The sequence below is a fragment of the Lynx canadensis genome, chromosome E1, assembly GCF_007474595.2.
Source record: "Lynx canadensis isolate LIC74 chromosome E1, mLynCan4.pri.v2, whole genome shotgun sequence".
Lineage (NCBI taxonomy): Eukaryota > Metazoa > Chordata > Mammalia > Carnivora > Felidae > Lynx > Lynx canadensis.
Genome location: NC_044316.2, coordinates 24,583,108 through 24,608,108, shown reverse-complemented (window position 1 = coordinate 24,608,108; position 25,001 = coordinate 24,583,108). Strand labels below are relative to the sequence as shown.

The 25,001-nt window shown below is 52.2% G+C and overlaps 1 protein-coding gene across 2 annotated transcripts; it reads right to left on the bottom strand.

The window, feature by feature from the left end:
* Window positions 1-834: 834 nt before the first annotated feature.
* On the bottom strand, window positions 835-16,175 carry CA4 (carbonic anhydrase 4). Of its 2 annotated transcripts, none has more exons than XM_030296528.1 (8): window positions 16,057-16,175; window positions 11,450-11,503; window positions 10,512-10,667; window positions 9,662-9,807; window positions 9,445-9,543; window positions 9,120-9,186; window positions 8,812-8,978; window positions 835-889 (listed from the first exon to the last, which is right to left on the bottom strand). In XM_030296528.1, exons 1-8 carry the CDS (start codon window positions 16,112-16,114, stop codon window positions 860-862), a joined length of 777 nt encoding a protein of 258 aa, XP_030152388.1. In that variant the 5' UTR covers window positions 16,115-16,175; the 3' UTR covers window positions 835-859. The 2 variants fall into 2 exon arrangements, with proteins under 2 accessions (XP_030152388.1, XP_030152387.1); XM_030296527.1 differs by lacking the exon at window positions 835-889 and adding an exon at window positions 7,144-7,735 and having other exon boundaries at window positions 16,057-16,172.
* Between the last annotated feature and the right edge of the window lie 8,826 nt (window positions 16,176-25,001).

Below are 25,001 nucleotides of genomic sequence, written 5' to 3'. Positions count from 1 at the left end.
TCATTTTTTTAAATTCATTCATCCTGCAAACATCTGCTGCCTGCCCCGCTTTGTGTGGCCAGCCAAGGCGTGGCACTTCCATACTCTGATGGCTAAGAGGCTTTGACCCTTCAAATCTTCTTCCTTCAGGGGATCTTGGTGGGGAAGAAGGTGGAGAGCAGACATTGAGGAGGACTTCATAAAGGAGTCCCTTTTGAGCTGGGTTTTGGTTGGCGTGTTAACCTCACGAGAAAAACACAGGTAGGGAGGGGCAGGGGATAGCGTTCAGATCTAGGGAACAACATGTCTCGGGCTGGCTAGTGACTTCTAAATGCAAGCTTCCCTGGAAGCACTTCCAGGCCAGCGGCTCTCAGTTCAAGGGAAGCAGAGCAGACCGTAGAGTTTGTAGATCTGGCAGCCACCCATTGGCTGGCAGGGGCAAGTCCCTTTACCTCTCTAAACCTCAGTTTCCTTCACAAAAATGGCAGAGCATGGTGATGATCCAAGGGTGGGCATGAGTACCAAATTGTATGGGTCCAAGTCCCAGCACCACTGTACAACTTGCCACTCATGGGTCCCTTGCATTTCGTTCCCTCCTCTGAAAATGGAGAAAATAGAAATGCACATCTCAGAAGCTTGTTTTAAGGATTGAGACATAAAGCATGTCAAATAGTTTTACCTGAATAAATATTAGCTGCTATTAGTATACTGTTATTTGCGTAGAGTCAGGACTAGCAATGCCTGTGCCTGGGTTCTTCCAATCCAGTATTGATTGAAAGTCTACTATGTGCTCTATGCCATTGGGGCACTGATGAGCCCAAACTGCCCCACAGGTTGGCTTCCCCAGGAAGCTGACAGAGTTCAGTGTACAAGATGTTTATTAAGCAGTGCCTCTAGGACCTTCCAACACCTGTGGAAGAGAGCAAAGGAAGCAGGGTAGGATAAGGGAGGTATGGAGCTGCCACACAGGCCCGGTGGTAACCTTGGCTGACCCCACCAAGAGCTCTGGAGCTGGAATGGTCCCTTGGAGTCACCTCGAATTGGGCTCTTTATCCCCCCATGCTGATCGGTTTTTGGCTGGAGGCTGCTGCAGAAAGGAGTGTGACCTGGAGTGAAGGGGCTTCCTTTCCCTAGAGAGGCTGACAACTGAAGGCATCCACACTCTGACAGTGCTCACTGCTGGGACAAGCCTAGGGCTGCCTAGGGCTCTGAGCTGGGCAGCACATCATCCACCACAAACAGATGGAAATGCCTGCTGTCCTGAAGAGGCTGTGCCAGTGGGAGCTCTTGCTCTAAAGATTACTGTCAGGATTCAATGGGATAGTGGATGTAAAGTACCTTACAAAGGGCCTGGCATGCAGATAATGATAGCTGAAGGTAGGAAAACAGATCAGGGTGATTACAAGGCGAAAGGAATGGGAGGAAGGGTGTCTGATGGACAGAGGGAACTCAGCTGCTGACTGGTGTCTGGGTCCTCTTCCTGTACTCCAGGCTGTGACGCCAATAAGCACTCCGACGCCCACAGTGTTCTGCACCTCTTGAGTCTCTCCTCAGTTTGTAAATAAAACCCTGGCACCCAGCCCCTTCTGACCCCACCTGGACACGGAGGCCAGACGCTGCCTGAGGGCTCCCTTCCTCAAGAGGTGGCTGGTGTGATGGTGGCGGGGCTGCAGGAAAGGACCCTGGCCCTCCAGCTCAGGGAGGCGGGAGTCAAGCAGAGGCCAAAGGAGAAGGAATGAGGCCTTGGCACTGGCCTCTCCCAAGACTTTGGAAAACTGTGGGGAGGAAGTCCACTGCTGCAAAGTGTACCCAGCTGCCCTTCCAACAGGGAGCCCAGTACCAGGCAGGGAAGGGGAAAACCCCTCAACCAGTGTGCTATCAGTTCCTGGAGGGTGTGGCCAGTGGGAGGGAGAGGAGATGGCCAAGGAGGAAGTGGTGGCTGCCTTGGTCTCTGACCCCTCCTTTTGTCTGCCCTTCCTCTTGGCCTCAGTTTCCCTGACATAGATGGAATGAGGGTAGGGTCACTACATCTGGTAAATACAAAATCAAGATGCTTATGCAGCTAAACAACATAATGTTTTAGTATAAGTATGCCCCATGCAATTTTGGAGATACACTAAAAAAAAAAAAAAAAGTGTTTATCTGAAATTCAAATTTATCAGGCAATACTGGGTGGGTACAGACCATAAGCTGGGGGAAGCCTGCAGCAAATCCAGACAGTATAATAGGTGTACTGGCAGATGGCCAGGGACAGAACCAGCAGTGGAGAAAAGGACCCATCAGAGGGCAAATGTGGTAATCCTGCTGCTCCTGAGGAAGGACCAGAGGAAAATGAAATGGATCCCACAGCAGGAAATCGGCAGGGGCCCTGGATAGTCTCAGCCGAGCTCTAACCTGGACCGCACCCAATAAGGCAGGAACATGAGAGCTGCAGAGCAGGCTGGGCCTCAGTTGGCCTCCCCCTCTTGTCTCTCTCTGTTGTTCTGAGTGACCTTGGTGAACTCTGGGCAAAGGTCAGGCTGGGGGGCCTGCCTCAGTGGACTGCTCTGTGTATGGGTGGGGTGGAGTGCTGGGGGGGACATCAGAGTGTCTGAGTGGAGAAGTGGACCCCTGGAGGGGTCTTACAGTTTCTCCCTTCCATAGGAGTAGGACTGCCAGCCCATCTCACACCTACTCCTTATCACAGGGGCAAATCTATGCATCACTCCTCAGAATCCTGACCTCCACATATTCTTCCCTACCCCCATCTCTGGAAGTGGTCAGTTTCTCTCTGTCTGTAGGTCCTACCCATTCTTCAGTGCTCTAATAAAAACAATCATAATGATAACTACAAATTATTGAATACAAACTCCTGGCCAGGCATCTTGTTTCATCTTTACACTGACCTTATGAAGTAAATCATCATCATGCCCATTTTACAGATGAGGAAATGGAGGCTCAGAAAGATGAATTAATGGGTCACCTGGGTGGCTCAGTTGGTTAAGCATCTGACTCTTGATTTCAACTCAGTTCATGATCTCGCTGTTCGTGAGTTTGAGCCCTGTATCAAGCTCTGCGCTGGCAGTGAGGAGCCTGCTTGGAATTCTCTCTCTCTCCCTCTCTCTTTGCCCCTGCCCCACTCACCTTCTCTCACTCCCTCTCAAAATAAATAAATAAACCTAAAAGAGAAGAAAGAAGAAAGAAAGAAGAAGGAAAGAAAGAAAGAAAGAAGAAAGAAAGAAAGAAAGAAGAAAGAAAGAAAGAAAGAAAGAAAGAAGAAAGAAAGAAAGAAGAAAGAAAGGTAGGTGAATGAAGTTACCAAAGGCTTCTCACTTGCCTTTCACAGCTGTGGAAGAGGACTACAATCTAAGTCTGTGTGGCTCTGGGGCCCATGCTCCCATGTCTCTATGCCTGTATTTTGTAGACCTGGTACTGCTGTGCCCTATGTGTCTGCCCTTGGGTCAGAAGTCCTGGGGAAAGAGCACAGACTGGTTTTTTTTTTTACCTGAATCCTCAGTCCCTGGCACAGAGGAAATAATAGTGTTTGTTGAAAGATCAAAATGTACCTTTGTCCCTTCCCTGTCCCCTGGCCCTCTCCCTCTCCTCCCAGGCCTTGCAGCAGCCAACACTTGGAATGTGAAGAGCCTTCCACGTGTCCATTCTCAGCTGGTGCTAAGGCTCAGAGGAAGGAACTGGCTTGTGACTTGTCTGTCCTGTAGCTGTCCTCCAAAGGAAGCCCCTCCCCAGGGCTGCCTGGGCCCAGGGGCATGTCCTTAGTCCCTAGAGGAGATAATGCCTTTGTCCCTACTCAGATAAACAAACAGAGCCCGCTAGATGTGTAATTCGAGGTGCAGGAGCAGCGCCCCACCCACAGAGATGGGCCTGGCTTTCCTCCCAAGGTCACCAGCAGGAGCCTGAGGATAGCTAGGCCCAGTTAGATGGAAGGGTCAAGCTTAGCCCATTTTGTAGATGGATAAACAGGCCCAGAAACATGGGAGCCCTGTTCCCAGGCCTGCAAGGCCACCAGCTTCCCTGCCTCTTCCCACACATAAGCACAGAGCCTCAGGGTGGTCCCACCACATGGGGATACTATTCACAATGTGGTCTCCATATAGGCACCCCTAGAGTTTTGTGACATGGTGGCCTTTTTGCATACAGGTATGCATGTGCATGCTCACTTCACCACCACCCATGATGCTGGGCCCCTATAGACCCTTCTACTTTCCCCACCCCCCCCATATACTCCAGGCACTGTCAGATCAGAGCACAGGAAGCAGGACCAGCAAGTGTGCAAACTGAGAGCCAAGATGGGGAAGTTTATTTTCCAAGAATCATCTAAACACATGGGGAGTATTTTTAGCCCCTGGCTCCCACCCAGATGCCAAACCTAAACGGGGCCAGAGACGGAGGCCAGAGAGAAGAGCCATCAGGGATACAGAGTAGCCAGGGGAGACAGGGTGGGACAGGGTGCTACAGACCCCACCCTACCCTGGATCCAAAGATCTGTCTCTCTGGGAACTGCCACAGGCCAAAAGTAGCAGTGGGAGCCAAGGAGGTGCAGAGTAGCGACCCCAAGTTCTGACAGGTCTCCTAACCCCTCTCTGTGCCTCAGCATTCTTATCTGTGCAACAAAGAAATAATGCCACCCTTTACGAGGATTATAGAGAGGTCCATGTCTGGCCCTCAGCAGGCATTGGATGAATGTGAATCATGGTCTGTGCTCGGAGCCAGTAACCTCAAAGAAGTCAGGTGCCGACCAAAACTGTCAGGCACTGAGCCTTCCTCAGGCCTGGCCAGCTGCAGTGAAGAGTGTGTGTGTGTGTGTGTGTATGTGTGTGTACACACACTGTATGCCCGATGCAATGACCGAGGAGCATCAGAAGTAAATGAAAGCAGGGCTGTGGGGAAGGCAGGCAGGACTCTTTCTGAATAAGGTTGCCCCTGGTGACCCCTATCATCTCTGGCCACGTTGTGTCAGAAGCCAGTCTGGGTTGGGCACAAGGAACTTAGGATGTCCTCTCTAGAAAGGGATCTGCCCAGGGTGGTGGCGGGGCAGCATGGAGGGATTGAATTTACTCAGAAGAGGAGGCTCTCAAGAACACACACCCCACAAGAGGGATTGCCTGTCAATCTCAACCTCCAGGATATGGGGGCTAATTCCAGGAATGGCTCCTGCAGTAACTGTCTGGGAATGACCTTGCTATGAATCATGTGCTGACGGCACCTACTCAGCTTTAAGCACGTAGGGGAAGTCAGGGGAGAGGCTTGAGCCCTGGGACCTGAACAAGCTGTGCCGATTCTGTCCTCCACTGGCCAGGTTTATTATTGTGGGGTCAGGGGGACAGGAGAGGGTCACGTGCCTTCCGCAGGGGTTCCTTTAAGTCCCTTGGAGAGAGTTGGGACTTCCGGGTTCTGCTGCCCTGTTTTTTACTGAATGCTGCCTTGAGGGCAGGGACAGGGGTGGGGCTTTATTGGGGAGGGGGGGAGTTTGGATTTCTGAGAGCCCTGAGCCTTGGTTGGGAGGGGGCGGGTACAAAAAATCTCAGATCCCCCACAGGCTGCACCAGGAACCAAAAAGAACAGGTTTGGTGCCCACACACCCCCTGCTGACACACGCCACCTGCTGTTTCCATGGTGACCATAACACCACCCCCACTGCTGTGTGGTCACTGGTGAAGGGAGAGGGGTGCTTATTCTTGGTCACGAAAGGAAAGGGGAGGGGAGGCTTCTCCCTCTCCGCAGGCTCTGCTGGGAGTGGTCAGTCAGGGGCTCTGAGGGTGTCAGGGCGGCAGAGGGCTTAGAGGTCACCTCTGCCAACCAGCTCCCCTTCAGAGAGCGACAGTATGCCTGCCAGGGCTTCTAGCATCGCATAATGGAATCCCTTGAGTGCCTGACTAGCTCGCATGTCTTCCTGCGGGGAAGTTCACCATGTACAGACGGTAGAGCCTGTTAGAGAGGTTGTCCCCACAGACATGGCCCTGGCCTCCTCTTTACCTAGCAAGGCCCCTTCTCCTCCCCTTCCCCCACCCTCATGCTCCTCCAAAATCCAGCCCTGCCCTAGATGATGAGATCCCAGAGCCTGGGGCCCCTTAACTCTGGGTTGCCGACTTGGGACCTGTCCATGGGGCCCTTATTTCCTTCTCCTCCAGTTTTCTGGGTCCTTCCGCCCATACCTGCCTCTTCCTGGTCTCACTTGCAAAGTGTTCAAAGACCTGTGATCCATCAGCTCCTGGATCCCTGCAGCAGCCTCCCCTCACTCATCACCCCTTAGCTGTTTCCCAATGAAGCACATCAGGCTCTAGCTAGCTGTCTCTAGGGGCTCCCAGCTCTTTCACATTCAAAACCAACATCCTTATAATGTCTTAGTGCAAGCCCCTCCTGCCCCCCACACAACTGACCTCTCCCTTTTCCCCCTTCCTCCGCCCCCCTTCCTCCCCCTCCCCCCTCTCCCTCCAGCTCTCTTAACACAATTTCTCCCTCCCTCACTCCACTCTTGCTGGCTGGTCTCCATCCTGTTCCTCTGACAGGCACCCTCCCCTCCACACATGAACACCTGCTGGCTTCCTGATGGAAAGTCTGCCCCTGTCTGCGGAGACCTTCCCTAACGACCTTCCCTTCCTGGTGTATCTTTCTCCATAGCTCTTGCTGCCTTCTGATACATGTACGGTGTGTATATCTTATTTATAGTGACTCTAACTAGACTGTGGACTCCAGGAGGGCAGGCAGGCATTTATTGTCTGTCTTCCCTGCCACATCCCCAGTGCCTAAAACATAGATGCTTAAGAAATATTTGGACAAATAAATGAACCCACTCTCACCTACTTTGCCTAGGCTGTACCACACACAACCTGCACTCTCCACCCCTAGTACAGAGAAGAAAGTGCTAGGCTGGATCCTGAGCCACTTCTGCCAGAGCCCCCTCTGTGGCCTCCACGTATTATGCTCTCCTTTCTGAGCCTCAGCTTCCCCCATTATACAATGAAGAGGCTGGATTGGAACTTCTCTGGTTTTCTTTTCTTTCTTTTCTTTTCTTTTCTTTTTAAAAGTTTATTTATTTTAAGAGAGAGCAGGAGATGGAGGAGGGGGAGAGGCAGAAAGAGGGACAGAGAGAATCCCAAGCAGCCTCCACGCTGTCAGCGTAGAGTCTGACACAGGGCTTGATCTCACAAACTGTGAGATCATGACCTGAGCCGAAATCAAGAGTCAAAAGTGTAACCAACTGAGCCACCCAGGTTCCAGAACTTTTCTGGCTTTCGCTGTGTTGGAACTCAGAGCTATCTTTGCATCTCTCCAAATGGGATGCAGAGAGTTCAAAAAAGGTGGGAGGGGGGCAAAAGGTAGGAGGAGATGCCCCATGGTCCTTGCGTAGAAGAAATATCCAGGCCTTAAGGCTCCTACCCTGGAATGGCGGTGGGTTGAAGGGAACAGAACAGAGACAGTCATGGAAACTAAAAATAGACCTGAAAAAGGCTTCTCCAAAAATATATCTGTTTAATCATCATCAAAATCCAAGCTAGGAAGCCTGAGGAATGGAGGCCCCAGGCCTCTGTGGGATGAGAGCAGAGGTCAAGTGTCCAGAAGTGAGCTATCATGCGAGGAAGCCAGCCAACAGACAGGTGAGCATGGGGACCAGCAGGGTTGGCAAGGGTAAGGGCAGCAGCTGTCCTGGGGCCTGAGACTTGAACACCAGGCGCTGTCCCTGGCGCTGCAGTGGCCTGACATTATCTGTCATTTTCTGCTCCGAGTCGTAGTAGAGCTTCGTGGAGAACGCAGCGATCTGTGGAAGGGGCAGGGCTCAGCAGGAAGCAGGGAGCAAGCATAGCTACATTTCCTGCTGTGTGACCCCAGGCCAGTAACCTTGCTTCTCTGAGCCCTCACTAATAAGAAGGCTCAGAATCTCTAACTCTCAGGGTTTTGTGCAGATGAAAAGAAAAAGGGGATATAGACTACTTGGCACTGGTGGGGGCTTAGTTCCTATTAGCTTCACTTAGCTGGGAAGCTAAGGACATACAGCTCACAGTTTTGCAGCCCCACAGTCACTGATCACTGCTGTATTATCACTGCTACTATAGAACAGTGGTTCTCAGATTTCAGTGTGCAGTAGTATCACAGCTGGGGGCGAGGAAGGGGGGATGCTTGCTGGGCTCCACTTTGCCAGGCCCCGCCCACACAGTTTCTGATTCGGTAGGACTGGGGTGAGGCCCAAGAATTCGAATGTCAAGCAAGTCCCCAGATGATGTTGATGCCACTGGTCCAGGGACCACTCTTTGAGAACCACTGTTCTGCAATGCAAGTATCACTAGAGCAGGGATTTGGGCCCTTTGGTTCACTGCTCTATCCCTAGAGCCTAGTGTGTTATAAGGATTCGAGCACCATTTGTTGAATGAATGGACTTGTTCCTACTGTGGCTATCCTGACCTTCTCTCAGCTGCTCCTGGCCAGCCTTGGACCCTCCCCCATGTTGACCCCTCTCCTCAGGACATTGGTTCCCTGCCCTCAGCTGGACAACTCCCACCTACTTACAGCGGGCAGCATGGGAGCCTTTTCTGACCTCCTCTGCCATAGCCTCCCCTCCAGCCCTCAAACTAGGGATGGGATAGGCCAAACCTGTCTTGTCCACCCCAAGGAATGTCTATGGATTCCTTGGTGACCCATCCCCACCCCAGTCCAGGGTGCCTCTGTGGGGATCCAGAGGAATGGTGTGGGGAACTGGGCAGTGGGGGGCCACACCCTTGGCAGCTCCCTGGAGTGACCCATCCCCACCCCAGTCCAGGGTGCCTCTGTGGGGATCCAGAGGAATGGTGTGGGGAACTGGGCAGTAGGGGGCCACACCCTTGGCTGGGTCCTAGGTACCTGGTCCTTGTGGAGCTGAATGCGCTCCTGGAACACAGTCCAGACAACCTTCTCCTCGCAGCCTGGAGTGGTAAGTGAGCCCAGGTAGCGGAAGTAGTGCCTCAGTGTCTCCTTCTTGGGGAGCAGGTCTAACAGGCTGATGCTGTCATTCATTGTGGTGTTCATCTCTGGGGCAGAGGCAGAAACAGAGGATACTGTCAGTTGGTGGGAGAAGCAGGGGATCCCTGAGAGCCCAGGCCACTGCATCACCCTAGCTCTTCCTTTGTAGGAAGAAGTCTCCTCTCTTCCCTTCACCCCCAGCCACTCACTGGGTCTGGGGACGTAAGACAGCGCCTCCACCAAAGGCTGGAAGCCATCATTTTTCTCAGATCCGGCCTGGAACAGAACAGAAGGGGGCTTGACAGGGACATGTGGAGAGCCAGGGGTGACCACCAGCCCATTCTTCTGGACTGTGGTGGGGAGGGCAGGCAGCTTCTGGGACTGAGGCCCTGAGAGGCTCTGGGCTCCCCACCTGGGGGCAGAGAAGTCACTGAGAAACAGAGGGGAAGTCTGGATCCCCCCAGTCCCCTCCTGCCTTGCAGATCTCTGGATCCAAGAAGGAGCCTCTCAGACCCTGGCAGATGAGGGCCCCACCTCCACCAAGAAGGCCAGCACTGCAATCTCATCTTTGGGATCCTGGGCCTCTTTCTCGTTCCTCGATGTCCCCTTCTCTTTCTCATGTACTATGTGCATCTGGTGGGGAGTGAGAGGAATGGGGAGAGGGCCTGTGAGGCGGCTGGAACACCTTTCTTGCCACAGGCAGGTCCACCCAGAGCCCAACAAAAGTGTCAACCCAGGAAAGGGCACTCACCTCCATGGCATAGCGAACCCCATTGAGGGTGTGTTCTGAGCCCTTATCCAACTCCTCTGACCAGTGCAGATGCATCTGCTTGGCCCGGTAGCGGGCAGCCAATCCTCCTCCAGTGACCGAGGCCTCATCCTCCAGCAATACCATCACTGGAGGGCACAAGAGGGGACAGAGTCCTTGCACCCACCTCCTCTAGCCCGTCCCATTCCACCTAGGCAGAACCTTCTCTCCTACCTCCGACCCTTCATAGGCTACATGCCTGGGCCTGTGGAAATAGGATGGAATGGGACAGGTGACACGGCCCAGATTTTTTTCTGGCCTCTTATTGGCCTCTTTGCCTGCCTCTCCCTCTGCACATCCCAAACATGCAATTCAGCCCTCTCCCTGGTGCCCTGGTGTCCTCAAGACAATGTCTACAGTCCTCAGCCCTGGGTCACCTGCCCCTGGGCTCAGTTTGGCCAACCCTGGATGGACTTTGATCCCTCCTACCTTTGCTCTCTGTCCACCAGGCACACGGAGCCACACATAGTTCCCTGAGCACCCCAAGCTGCTCCATACCTCTGTACCTCTGCACATGTTGTTCCTTCTTCCTGGAATGCTGCCCTTCTCCCATAGCAGACCGGTCTGATTAAAGTACTGAAAATACTATGAAGTGTTCCCTCCTTTCTAAGGCCCTTCCTGTTTCCCCCTACCCTCCCACTGTTAGGCTTTGCAGTCCTTCCTCAGCAAAGGTGGACCTGCACCTAATCATCCCTGGAGGAGCCCACCCATCCAAGTCTTCTGGAACTCAAGGGTCCCCGGACCAGGTGCCCATGCCTGCCCAGGTCCCCTATCCCATCTGCCTGAGACCCACCTGAATGCCCATTGTTTTGGACTTTCCACTTTTGCTTCTTGTCATAGCCAGAGAAGGAGAAGAGTCCCAGGTTTGGGTCTACCTGTGCCTCGGTAGTGACAATGTTGATGGGGGACTGGCGGTTCTTCTTGCAGTCTCCACCCCACTGGCTAGGCCCTGAGCAGGGAGGGAGGGTGGGCTGAGAGTCAGGGGCACATAGCACCTCCTCAAGTTCAAGGAGGGGAATGGGAAGGTGCTTGGAAGCTGTGGAGAGGAGTGCCCTGGAAGGGGGCTTAGGAAAGCCTAACTAATGTTAAGCATTATCTGAGGACTAAGAGGCAGGGAAGCAGACCTGGAGGAGGCTGATTCCCTGTAGCCAGTTGATAGAGGCTTGGGAATGGGGCAGCACCAGTCACTGAAACACAGTCAGACCAGAGGAAAGCAGACTTTGGGGACATGGATCAAATTTGGGGGAAAAAATGCAAAGGACAACTTCCCAGGTCCACCCAAAGAGGTGTCACTGGAACAGACCGAACTCTTCCTTTTGTTATATGAGCAAAATGTGGGGCACCTGGCTGGCTTAGTCGGTGGAACATGTGACTCTAGATCTCAGGGTTATGAGTTCAAGCCCTACACTGGACATGGAGCCTACTTAAAAAAAAAAAAAAAAAAGAGCAAAATGTATCTCTACATCTGATGCTACTGCTGATTTATTTGATAGAAGATATCCTCTTGGTGATAGTGACAGGAGATGCCAGGGACGATTCAGGTCACTCTACATTCCCTGTCTCCTCAGGACCAGGACTGTGTGTGTGTGTGTGTGTGTGTGTATGAAGAACTGATATCTGACTAAGGAGCCATCATTACCCTTATCCTTCCCACCCTCCCTGGGTCTTCATTTTGACTTGGGCAGTCCCCACCACACAGAAAGGCCTGTCAGTAAGACGTGCTATACTTACCCAAGCAAGCATAGTTGGAGGCCTTGGCTTGAATGTCGTAGCACCAGTGTGAATCTGGAATAGGCAGAGGAAGGATATGAAGTCTGTGTCAATGTATTTGTGCACACATATGTCTCTAGGAATGCACTTGAGCTGTGTATGCACAAGCAACACTGTCTCTGTGTGTGTTTGTGTGTGCGCACGCACATGTGCACGTACATGGTGGGTCAGAGGCTAGGAATATCCATGGAGTCAGAGACTCTCTTGGGTTGGGATGGAGCATTCCTGGAGTCTCAGACAGAGGGCCCAAAGGAAGGAGGCTAAAGAAAATATAGGGATGGGGCTGAGGCAGTAGAATCAGCCAGGCCCCAGGTGTCCTGACCCACAGCACATCATGCCCAGGGCACTACTCCTCAGGCAAAAAAGTCACCCTTGAGGGACCTTAGGGGGGCCTTCTGAGGCTACCAGCTCTACCCCAGGCTTGGTCTCCACACTCTCTTCCAATTGCTTTCAGCCCCCTCCTCCCTTGCATCTCCCACCCTAAACCTGGAAGGGTGGTTCTGGCAAGAGCACAAGAGAAGAATTAGCCCAGTCTCCCTTCCTGGGACAATAGAGCCAGGTTCAGCCTGGCCGCCTTCCCAGAGTTGATCCGGATGATGGAGGAGATTAGACTAGCCCCTCCCTGGAACACACACCCTCTTGTGTTATTAAGACCCATTCTGGGCTAAACTCTCACAACCCATCGGGAAAGGCAGTCAGGCTTTTTCCCCTGTCCCATTACCTCACAATCCTGGTTCATGGGGCCAGATTCAGGTTCTAATCCCAGCTCTGGTTCAGGGCAGTAGAACCAGCATCTCTGAAAAGAGGCAGCGCTACAAACCTACTACACTAAATGCAAGATGTTACCATCAGGGGAAACTGCAAGGGCAGAGGGGACACCTTTGTGCTTTCTGCTCAGTTTTTCTGTAAACCTAAAACTGCTCTAAAAGTATAGTCTATTGATTACAAAAAAAAAAAAAAAAAAAAAAAAAGGCTGAAGCAGCAGGATGGACAAAACATTTGACCCAGAGCTGGAATCCTGGCTGGGCCACATGGGCACTGCAGGTTTAGCGGCAAGTCACCTAATCTCTCTCTGAGCCTCAGTTTTATCATCTGTCAAGTGGAGCTAATACCATCCACCTCACTGGGCTGTGGGAGGATTAAATGAGAGATAGTAGAGTATTCCAGGCAACCTAGAACATAGTAAACTCCCTAATGGATCCTTCCCTTCCCTGGCCTCCCTCCCTCTGGCCTCAGATCAGTGCACAGATGGCCAAAGGCTGGGCAGAGAGGAGACAAATGAAGTGAGCTGGAAAGAACTCAGGGATGAGAAAATTCCTAAGAAAAGCACAGCTTCCCACTCAGCTGAGCTAAGGTCTCTGAGCACATCTCCCCCTTCCTGCCAGGCTGCCTCCCTCCACCCCACCTCCTCTGGAGTCCCTGGAATGGGGATGTGGTGAGGAGGGAGCCAGTAGGAGGTCAAGTTCTTGGTAGGGGAAGGAAGGAGGGGCTCCAGGCCAGGAGAGTGAGCATCCACAGAAAACAGGGCACTTTCTCACTCCAGGCCCTTCAGAGTCACCTAGGGTTTTTGAGTTTCCCAACTCCGGGTCAAAGCTGGCTCAGCCTCATTCAGAGTCTGACAGTCCCTGCAGTGTCTTCCCCACAACAATCTGTCCCCTGCCCTGGACTGGGCTCTGCTGTTCCCAGAAATTGCTGCATCTGAGGAACCCCCATGCGGGTCAACTCTGCAAGGGGCTGTGGCCACTTCCCACCCAGGCCAATCTCTGCAGGTGGATAGAGCTCTGAAGTTGGAGCCTGTTCACCTGGCCTCAGTCCTGGCTCTGCCTCTTGCTCAATCTCTGCAGGAGAATTACGTGAACTTTTCTGAGCCCTCCATTCTCCCTCAGAACGAACTGCTACCAAACACCCAGGACTTTGGTCAGTGTCCGAGCAGACACTGAATGACATGGAAGGTCATTCACACCCATGGAAGGCTCCTTGTTATAATTATCCTATGTCTTGGGGCACCTGGGTGGCTCAGTTGCTTAAGCATCCAACTTCGGCTCAGGTCATGATTTCTTTGCTCATGAGTTTGAGCCCTGCATCGGGATCTGTGCTGACAGCTCAGAGGCTGGAGCCTGTATAGGATTCTGTGTCTCCCTCTCTCTCTACCCTTCCCCCACTTGCACTCTCTCTTTCTCTCTCTCTCTCTCAAAAATAAATAAACATTAACAAATTAAAAAAAAAATTCTCCTATGTCTTCCCCTCTCAAAGGTCCTGAAGGCAGAAGGGGCTTCCAAGGTTGACTGGGAGGCCCAAGGGGAAGCCATTCCAGGGGAAGCCTTGCTTACGTCAGAGTCCTGAAGGGCAGAACCCCCTCTCAGCCTCCCCAGGGCCCATCTGATTCACACTGAGCCTTTCTTAGGAATTTGCTGTTCCCCTGACTCTGGCTACAGCTCCTGGTTTTGGAATGGTGACCTCTGATCCACTGTCTTAATCATGGAGACTTTTGCCCTGCTTGGCTGAATGCTCTTGTAACTACTCTCTTCTGGAGTCAAGAACCAGGAAAACATAATGTTGATGAGGCCAGGGGTCAGGTCTACGTCCGCGGGCTGAGGGGAGGGACTTTCAAACAAGAGGTGGCAGGGTCGCAAACCAGCTCAGGTTCCTATTCATTCATGAGAGGGCTGCCCTTGCAAATAATTATGAGCCTGCTGCCTCAGTCCATCTCCATAGGGCAAGAGAGGCTCCCCACAGACAGATCTTGTCTCCAAGCTCCAAGTTCTACCTAGGTGACCTGCTCTGACAAGGGATGCAGTAATAGACATAACCACATCACCAATCACTTGCCCACCACCCTTCTGTTCTTTAGAGGTGACTGAAGTTCTCTGATGGACCTTGCTCAAGCTACCCTCCCACTCTGTGGGGAAGGAGGAATCCTGGAAACCAGCTCAGCAAAAAACCCAAGTATGTCCTGGCAAAGTCTCAGCAACTCCTGGCCAGGGTTCTGGGGCTCAGAAGAAGTCTATGTTCCTCTCCCCTCCTTCACCTTCCACAGCAGCAGATAGTCGGGAGTGTGATGTGCAGCCTCATCACTCTTCAGCCTCAAATGTCCAAGGGGATGAAATGGGTGGAGGAAGACAGGTCCCAAGATAGTTCCCAGTGAAAAAGCCTCAGCACTTAAGGAGAGCACAGCTTGCATGAAGGGGCAGCTGAGAAAGATTCCTGGCTGGCTGGTCCCAGGCAGTGGTAGAGCCATCACCGTCATCACATCTGGGGGAGTCTGCCACGCGCCATGCAGGCACTGCACTAAGTACTTACACCCATTATCTTATTTGAATCCTTAAAACACCTAAGGTCAGAATGACTATCCCTATATTGTAAACGAGAAATTTGAGATTAAGTGATTTACCCACCACCACACAGGTACAAAACAACCGAATTAATTGCAAAGTGTTTCTTTTTTTCTTTTTCTACTAAGCCCACTGAAGCGGGTTTCAAACTCTCAACTTTACCTAGAAATTTTTTCACACCCTGTCTTTTCTCTTTTCTCCTCTCCTAGAAAGAAGCCAACAGTTTCTGCAAGATTCCCCTCATTCCCCCCTCCCCCCGGAACACCACACACACACACACACACACACACACACACAACCGGCCAGCTAAATCTTTCTTGCAAAGGGCACACACTCTCCTCTGCTCCTGAGGACACCCTCACCACTCAATTCCAGAACTCCAAAGAGAGGAGCATCTAGCTTTGGAGAGTAAGTCTAGCCGTGTGAACCCCTAGGGGGACCATTGGAGGGGTAGCTAAGCTGGAGACTGGCAGATGGCGGCTTCCTGAAAAGGAGACCGTCCCCGTGGGGTCGCAGAAAAGATGCCTCCCGGATCTCTGCGCCCTGTGCGGCTGGAGGTGCTTTCGGCTCTTTATCAAATATTAACACACCACTCCCGCCACCTCCCACCTAGACGAATAATTAAGAGCTCGGACACACATTAATCTTTACATGAAAATCACCCTGGCCGGAAAGACCGGCTCGGCCAGGGCCTCGGGTCTCCTAGTGTCCCTGGCCTGCAGGCTCCCAGTACAGTGCTGGGGGCTGGGGAAGTGAAGGGGACAGGCAGCCTCAGGCGACAAGGAATCCGGGGGGGGGGGGGAAGGGGGGATACCAGGGACCCACCGCACACAATCTGCACCCGTGCTCTGGGAGGGGGACAGCCACTCAGCACCGAGCCCCGGCGGGACGGACTGCGACCGTCTGAGGAGCAAGGGCGCACGCAACTCCAGAAAGGGAAAGAACCGCTGCGTGCGTCGAGGCGGGTGGGAGAAGCATCCTCATCACTGTCACGCTCGCGGGGCCGAGGTCCCGCAGGGCCCCGCGCGCCCCCCGCAGCCCTCCACACTCGTGCACACACCAGCTCCACAGCCGCACGTGGCCGTTCGTGTGCGCCTACTGGCTCGCGCCCGTCCCATACGCTCGCCCCCGTCGCCGCGGCGGTGCCCAAGCAGCCCTAGCCCGACGCGCGCCCGGTGTCTCGCGCGCACTACGGCTGGGGGCACAGAGGGGCCGGGCGGGAGCCCACGCGTTCACCTGCGCAGGCCAAGGGCCGGGCAGCAGCGAGGGCCAGGAGCGCAGGCAGCAGCCGCATCCCTCACAGGAGCAAACACGCCGCAGAGCCGGTGGGCGCGCGCCGAGGAGGCCTCCGGGGGTGCCGCGATCATGCGGGACCAGGTTTTATAGCGGAGCCGCTACGGGAGGGAGCCCCGACAGCGGGACGCGGAAAGTAGCTCCTCCCCCTGGCGGAGCCTCTCCTCCCCGCGTCCTGTCCCAGCGCTGAAATCCTCCGCTCCCCTCCTGGCCTTCCCACCCCCTGCCGAGCCACCTTGTGCCTTGTGCCCGGAACAATCCTCTTCCCTTCCTCCGCCAGCTCCTCTCCTCTCTGCCCAGAGGTCGTGCCCTCCCCGCCATAGCCCCCTGCCCCCATCCCACACGGGGTCTCCGGTTTGGGAACAGGGTGGCGACTTCGCGAGGTACTTGCTCGACACAACGGTGGGTGCCCATATTCCTGCCTTTGATCGTTTTGGCCTGGACCCCTGCGCAGCCCTCTCGCCTCGGAAGCAGTCCGCCGGGGCCTTGGAATGGGCTTGAGTTGGGGGTGGGCGGGTGTACATAGCCTCCGAAGGATGCTGGAGTTGAGGAATGTGTACGGGTGTTCGTTGAAACAGATGTCCTCAGAAAGAAGGCTTGCTTTTCTCACTCAGTGTTCGCTGATACTCTGGGTATCATCTCTTTTCTGTTTCCTCCTAGGCTGCTCCAAACTTATTTTCTAAGCAGACCAAAGACCCTTCTTCCAACAGCGAAGACGCCCCTAAATTGCTGTGTGTTTTTGTGATGGCCAGAGCAGGCGTGCGGTGAGGCGGCAGAACTAAGAAGGGCTCAGTGAGAGAGAAACTTATGGGGTCAGAGGGACGGGGCTGGTTCCTCTTGAGGCCCCCCCAACCCCTAAGATGAGATGGGAAGAGAAAAGACAGGGGTCTGAATGGACCCTTAGTTCACTTGTCTGTCAGGATCTTCAGAGGGGGCCAGGGAAAGGAAAGTTTTCTTGAAGGAACTGGGCTGAGGGCCGCCATAGAGAGGAAGCTGCCTCTTGTCTCAGGAGGGGTACTCCCTCTCCTGGCTTTGGCCCCCCTGCTGCAATGCCTCTGGATTCCTTCATGGCTCTAGGTACTGTGAGTCCCACATCTGGTGAAGGCTTCCGTGGGAGTTTGAAAGGCTCAGACTTGGGTAAGGAAGAGGGACAGGGAATCAAGCAGTGGGCCTGGGCCCCCTTCATCAACAGGAAGCCCCTGTTTTCTGGTCTAGTCGCTTCCCCATCCGCTGCCAACCTCTCAGCCCCCACCAGCCTTTGAACCTAAGCTAGGGACCTCTGAAGAGGGATTGTCTCCCCTAGAACTATCCAGGCAAAGGGGCTTCCTCCTTAGAGTCCTGGCTCTAATCAGCACTCCCCCCGTCCTGGCCCAGGATCACACAGCCTCAAGGAGCAACTTTGATCCTACAGAGAGGAGAGGGAGCGTCCACACCAGGCTTAGGGCTCTATTGTCCACACTGCTTTAGAATTTAATCAGCAACCAGGACCATGGGAGTCAGGGGAGGGATTCCACACCCTAGGGCATTTTCTGTGGAGTGGATTTACGTCCACGAGGCTATAAAAATATATCTTTCAGGACTGAGGAATGGAGTGAGAAGGAACCCTATTTCTGGGAATGAAATCTACTTCAGGGATTCCCTGTGACCCCAGGCCAGTCCCTTGACTGCAGGAGAGACTTTGGAAACCTTTGGTGGGGTTAAGGGGCTACTGATCCCCTTCAAAGTCCATTCCATTGGGGCCTCCCAGGGGAGAAGAATGTGGGTGGGAGAGCTACACCCAGGTAATCCTACTCCACACTTTTGAGTGCGCCCCCTAGGATGCTGAGGCTAACAAGATAGGGGGGAGAACCAGGCCCTGGTATGGTGTACTGTTTGAGGCATGGGGCATGAATGGGGGGAGGTTAAGTCTGGGCACATCCTCACGAATGTTCCTTAATCACGGACACCACAAAGGCTGTACATTTGCAATGTGGGAGGTCAGAGGGTGGCTCCTTCTCTATATGTCATCTCTCCAAGGTTACACAGGTCAGGAGGCCCCCCACTTTTAGTCTTAACATTCCCAGCCTTATCTCCCAGCCTAGACCCCTGTCCTGGCCTGCTATAAACTAGTCACCTGTCACTGTCTAGGCCCAGGGCCCTGTTCCCCTGGAGAGGACAAAGCCCTCATTCAAGCAGGGATCATTAGAGCTGGGATGGGCCCTGACGCATCTCAGTGACTTACAGGATCCATAAAGCTGCCAGCCCAGGCCCACCAGCCCCAGCCCTGGCACAGGCTCTTTCCTCTTATTCCGCCCAGGGTCCCCAAGTGTCCTGCATTCAGGTCTCTGTTCTTCCTCTAACTGAGGGATGGCCTTGGGCAACTTTCCTACTCCTCTGTGATTGCAACTTCCTCATCTATAAAGTGGGGATGATAATCTCTACCCTGCTGACCTCTGCCAATAAACAGTTATTGGGAACCAGTTGTGAGCCAGCACCTGCCCAGCCCAGACTTTCACAACCTGCCTCATGGTTCCTGGGTGTAGCCATTGACCTGTGGCAGGTGCAGACATGAATCACGGTTGTCATCTTCTGGGGATGTTCACTCACATGGCCCTGGAGCAGGACAGAGGCAGTGGGAAAACTAAAGGGCTTTGAGGGCAGACAACCCTGGGATCACTTCTGGCTCGACACACTTGCTCTGTGAGGTCATCTGAGTCTCAGTTTCCCTCATTTGTAAAATGAAAATCATATCCTATCTTCTTCATAGGTTGTTGTGAGAATTCTGTGACCTAAGTCTGAGATAGGCTGGCCCGGGCTAGCACATTAACACATGTCACCATGACCTCTAAATGAAGGTCCCTTTACCTGAATTAAACATGACCCTAGGCAGGTGTGGATGTGGCATCAGGTGGGACATTGGGCTAGGCCCAGGAAAGGTTCTTCCTGGACTCCCAGGACCTAGGGAGGGGTGAGGGAGGCTGAGGAGCAAGGAGCCTGCAGCCCCAACTGCATGGACTCAAGAATGTGAGATTCAGATTCAGCCCTTGCTGGGACTCTGATTGGCATGGGGTGGAAGCACAGGGAACAAGAATACTGCATTCCTGGTGTTAATAGGTCAGAGGAAGGCTTAATATATACCCCTAAAGAGAAAACTACCACATCTATGTTCAGGCGGTAAGGTGGGCAGACAGTATAAGGCAGAAGCTTAGAACAGGCTTTGGGCAATATTGCTCTGGGTTCACATCCCATCCCCAGCCCTCAGGCTCAATGTCCTAATCAGGAAAATGGGGAAAGGAGACCTGGGTGGCTCAGTAGGTTAAGGAAAATGGAGATGAAGACAGCACTCCCTCACCTGGTATGGTTAGGATCCAAGTATGTGATGCTGGGTAGATAGCCTGGTAGAGGTCTAGGCGCTTAGTAAAGTTCAATAAGCCTCAGCTGTAATTACTAACCATTAGGGGCAAAAATAGAATATGCCCTTGATATTATAGGAGCCCAGGGGAGTGGTACTTAACCCAGCCAGTAAGTGGGGAATTGGAGAAGGCCTCCTGGAGGAGATGAGACCCAAGCTGAGTTTTAGAAGACAAGTAGGTGTTAACCCAAAATGAGAAGGGAAATCCAGTCGGAGAGAACAGGATGAGAAGAGGCATAGAGTGGGATGGGTAATCACCAAGTGAGAGGTGAGGGTGCCAAGAGATGGGATTGGAGGGGCATTTGGCATCAGATGTTGGAGTTAGAAGGTTGTACTGATACTTCCTTTGATGAGGGGTATATATCAAGACCCTGATTTTCTGGGTCAGGAAACCTCTTCAGAGAGGGTTGCTTGGCCCTAGAAAGGGACAGGGACCTTTAATAACTTCTTTGAGTTACAAAAGAGGAAGCTGAGACTCAGAGAGGGTAGTGACTCACCCAAGTTGCCCAGCAAAGAGAAAACAGAGCTGAGGTTTGAACCCTGGTCTCCTGTTCCCCTCCCCATACTCTTTCCATGCCATTTCATCCCTTCCCCCACAACACACACACCTCCCTCCCATTGAGACCCCTAGCCTCCATCTCCTCTTGCTTTCTGCACCCTCAGGGGCTCTATGATTAGCAGATGATTCAAAGAAATGTTTGCAGAGACTCCAGGTTTGTGTCCCTGGATGTTGAGATGAAACCCACATGCAGGACAAGGTTTAATCAATAACCTGCTCTCCAGCACTCCCCAACAGGGATCTCTGCCATATTCTAGCAGAGACAAGAAATCTCCTTTCCTGCTAGCACCTGTGAAACCTGTAGTTACTCTTCCCTTGTCTTCATGCCTACCCTGTTTCTCTGGTCTGTAGGGAGAATCCTGGGGAAGCAGGAAGAAGGGGAAAGAGTTGGAGGTTCTCATGGAGCAGGATAGGGACCTCCTTAGTAGAGGGGCTGGTAGAAATTTCTGCCCTGGACATTTTGGAATAATAATAGCAGTACAAAGCATGGAATGATCCAGCAATGGAAATGACATATGTTCTGTTCCTGCCCTGCAGAGAGGTCAGGAAAACTCCCCATGGCTGTCCCCTCTCCTATCACTGTCTCAGCTACAGGAGTCCAGGTTCACACAAGCAGGAGGCTGGGATCAGAGCTGCTTTGGATTTTCCAAGTGTATTCATTTACATTCTGGTTTTGGAGAAGAAAAAACTCTAAAGAGGGTGATGAAGGTTGAACCAGGTAGGGAGAAAAAGGCAACCTTGGAGAAAAGGGGAATGCTCGCTCCTCAATTCATGCTGAGGCAACATGAAGAGAACAGACTCTGTGTGTGTGTGTGTGTGTGAGTGTGTATGTGTACTTCTTTTTCTCTGATTATCCAGATAATACCTACTCATTGTAGAATATTTGGAAAGATGCATGGGGAAAAAATCACCAATAACCTCATCTCCCAGAGGCAGCTATTTTACAATTTGACATATTTTTAAGAAAGAAAGCTTTAAACAGAATAATCACCGCCACCTTAATCTATGTTGAATTTTTCCATCTTCTTTCAGTCTTGATCATTATGCAAAACACTATTGACATAATGAACAGCTTTGTGTCCTACTTTTTAAACTTCACATTTCAGTGTAAACATGAGTCCTATTACCTCACAGCCTTTGCAATTGTCATTTTGTAGTTCCACAATAGCCTGTGTCCTCAGCTGACTTCCCATTGTAAATAACACCGCAGGGAACATCTCACTGGAGAAGCAGAGCCTTAGGCTTGGGAGGGAAACCAGGCATCCCAGTTCCTTCCCCCAGCTCCTCATTGAGCAGAACTACCATCAGTTCAGGAGAATAGTTTGGAGGTGCGGTAAAGGATAAGGCAAAAGATTTGTGAGGTACCCCCCCCCCCGCCCCCAAGGGACCCTCAGAGGCCAATTGGAGGATCTGAGTCTGGAGTTCTAACTCTCTGACCTCTGGTGTGCCTGTAAGATAGGGAACATGTGTGTCGGGTTGTGAGGTGATGGTGGGGGTGTTCTTTTATAGATCTGCAGGGTAGAGAGGCTGTGTGGAAAAAGTGCGTGCTTGTGGATGCCTCCTCCCCGCTGTGGTTTGCACAGAGATGGCGCCCTCTGCTGTCCCTGCGCTTCCAGCCTATCAGGACCTTTTACAGTTTGGAAGTTCTTGACGCTAACTGTATCAGTCTGTCCTGCCCTGGTGCTTCTTTTTCAGTTGTGGGAAGGGCATCATTTAATGACACTAAAATAGATTCAGAGAGTTGGAAAGCAACTCTTTAGGTCCACCCCTGATTCCCAAAACTTTACCTCCCAAGAGACTTCCTGAATGCTACTACTTTGTGCAACCTCATTTATCATCTGAACTACTCTCAGATATCAGAAGTGAAACTGAGAAAAATAATTGAGAATGTGTCAGCAAGTACCCCACCTTAGACACTTCATTCAGGTGTGGCCCTGGCTCTGCATACCCTGGGGTGGGATGGAGGTGTCAGAACGGCAGATAGAAGCTGAGATTTAGCAAGGCTGCATAGATAGCTGACCTCCTGCCTCTGGTAAGAACTATGTGTGGGTACATATGGGATGGTTAGATTAATCTTCCCTGCCTCCCTTTTCTGGCAACCAAGGAAGGTGGGAAGCAAGTGGCTGCCATAGTAGGTAACCCCTAGCTAACTCTGAAATGTAGTTAAAGTTTAATGAGACCTATGTGGGGTGGAAAAGGGCAGGGCTGGCTTCCTGAGTGTGGGACTTGTGTAGTCACAGAGTGGCTGGACTTCTGCTGTCACCCTCTTGACATTCTTGACAATTTTTGAATGGGGTGCTCTGCATTTTCATTTTGTAGCAGATATGGGGATGAGGGTGGGGTGAGGAGTGGGTGCAGTCTTTTGGTTGGATCTCCACCCTCCTAGGGCTGGCCAGGAGGCAGAAAATGGTAACTCTGAGAACCCATGGACCAGCAGCTCCTTGTGGAGCCCTCAGCTGGGTCACGTTCTGCTTTCTTGAAGCTTGGATCTCCTGCATGCTTCCAGTTCAAATTAGGGATGGTTTGAACTGTTGAAGTAGAGGATGATCCATGCGGGTTATTGGACCAATGTGAACATGTCCTAGAGTTTGGGTTGGATTTTGAGTGGAGGTTACAGTGGGGGATGCAGCTCCTGATAGGCGCTGAAGTAGTCGTGAAGTTCAGTACCACGAGATGGACAGCACCCTTGAGGTGCTGGCTGGAGCTCTGTAAGGTCAATGACAGCCCTACTCCCCCACTGTGAATTCTATTTAGGAAGCAAGGCGAAAGGGTGGGCCAGTGGGGCCAAGCTCCTGGGCCAGGCCACAAGCCCCAGGGCTGGATGGGGCTTGGAGTCTGTGCTCAGGGGATTTGGCCAGAGTTAGAGGTCAGAGGTAAGGGGGAAGAAGGGAGGGAGGGAGCTTGAAATGATCTAACAGGAAGAGGCTGGTGTTCCAGGACCATGGAGCCAGGAGCTGAAGGCAGAGACCTGGTTATGGCCCTGGAGCCTCTTTCCTGTTCACTTGGAATTCCAGTATAGACTCTAGCACCAGTGCTTGTTGTGACAAACCCTCCTTCCTGCACCCGCAGGCCCAAGTATGCAGCCTCTACCTCCTGCCCCACGTTAAAAGAAAAGATAAGGGCACCTCTGGGCAGAAATGGAGGTATGGGAGGGCTGTTTCAGGGGAGGGAGGTAGAGCAATCCAACTACACTGACTTGGTGACAGTGAGGGAAGTTATGGAGTGTTTCTAGGAAACATGAAAATAACCCTTTGTGTGGTTCAGATTACACATCTCTGAGCAAGGTGGCATCCCAGCCAGGGCCTTCTAGCAGCCACAATGTCCCCAGAGCCTCCAGGTTGGTCATGGGACCCCTCTGTCAGAATGCAATGGTAGGTGGGAAATGAGTGGACAAAGGCAGAGGGGAGACACTTTAGGGAAGCAATTTATGGTTGTGGGAGGACAAACACAGGTGGTGTGCCCTGGACAGGACCCCCATCCTTTCCCTGGGAACAGGATGAGGCCCAGTGCTTCTGTTAAACACAACTCCATCAGGGCTCCTGGGTGGCTTAGTTGGTTAAATGTCCGAGTTCAGCTCAGGTCATGATCTCACAGTTTATGAGTTCGAGCCCCATGTTGGGCTCCGTGCTGACAATGTGGACTTGGCTTGGGATTTCTCTCTCTTTCTGCCCCTCCCCAGCTTGTGCGTGCTCTCTCTCTCTCAAAAAATTAAATAAAAATAAATTACCCCCCCCAAAACTCCATCTATACATAAAGCCTCATCTCCTGAGCTCATATTAACCCAAACTGTCCTGCTTATCTCTGCCCATGGCCACTCCACTGGCAGTCCCCCAGCACCAGTCTGGCTCTTAGCAGTTTCAGTCTCCTGGTATTTCTGATTCCATCTACCCAGAACACCTTTCCTGATCAAGCTTGTACATCCTTTCAGGCCTGAAATGTCCCAACACCTCCAATTGGGTGATGTCTCCCTAGCCTGGGGCCTTTTGGCCCAGGCTCCCTACTCCGACAGCAGATGTCACTGGGTGTAGTCCTCTTGTCTCTTCCCTCATCAATCTCTCCCAACCCTGAGGGCCTGAGCTCAGTCAGGTCAGGAATGAGGTTGGCTTCTCCCAGAGCAGTGCTACTCTAGGAGCTACACAAATATTTGTCAGTGAATGATCCTTGTCTTGCTTTACTCAGCGTGGGTGGTCTGCCTGAAGAAAGGTGGGTTCCTGTATGCCAGTGGCTCAGAACTGTCTTGAGAGCATCTCTGTGAAATAACTGTCTCAGGACCCAGCTACTGGTGCCAATCCAGGTTTATCCAGTTGCAAGATGTATTGACATTGTTATGAAAATAATGTGATGGGGAGAACCTCAGGATTGAGGGGCAGTCTGAATTTATTTTACAGATAGGTCTGTAGATGGGGCTATAGATTGTCCCAAGTTACATAGTGAGGTAGAGCAGGGCAATGTCTGTTGAGAAGACCATTGGTTAACCCTCATGCTAGACACAATCAGAGGGAGGTTCTTCACTCCTCCCCTGTCCTTGGAATGTGCATTCAGCTGCTTGCCTTCCTCACACTAGAAGCTACCCAAGGACAGAACCTTGAGAGAGTGTGTTGCTGAGACCATCTTGGTTGTATATGTAACTGAACCCAGTTAAGGCCTTTATGTAAACTCTTAAGATTTTGTCAGGTGGGTGCAGAGATATACTCATCTTGCAGCTGGCCAAAATAAGCCTCATATGTAAGGTCCCTTGCTTCCTCCCCCCGACCCTGGATATGGGGACTGATTTCAGATTACACCTGGGAAACTCCTGAAATTTAAAATGAACAATGTCAGAGTTTTTCTAAGACATCAATGGATTCAGGAAATCACTTTATATACCCAGAAAATCTGATCCTTTAGTGACCAGGAGACAGCCAGAAAACACAGTTCCCAAATTTAGCCCTAGTCTCT

What these genes read in the sequence shown, in the direction of transcription:
- CA4 (XM_030296527.1), bottom strand. Translation starts at nt 16,114, where the DNA reads ATGCGGCTGCTGCCTGCGCTCCTGGCCCTCGCTGCTGCCCGGCCCTTG. An exon ending in CTCCAACTATGCTTGCTTGG is followed by an intron (nt 10,668 to 11,449) that starts GTAAGTATAGCA and finishes CTCCCTGCTCAG; the next exon opens with GGCCTAGCCAGTGGGGTGGA. An exon ending in TTCAGCTCCACAAGGACCAG is followed by an intron (nt 7,736 to 8,811) that starts GTACCTAGGACC and finishes CCCCTTCCACAG; the next exon opens with ATCGCTGCGTTCTCCACGAA.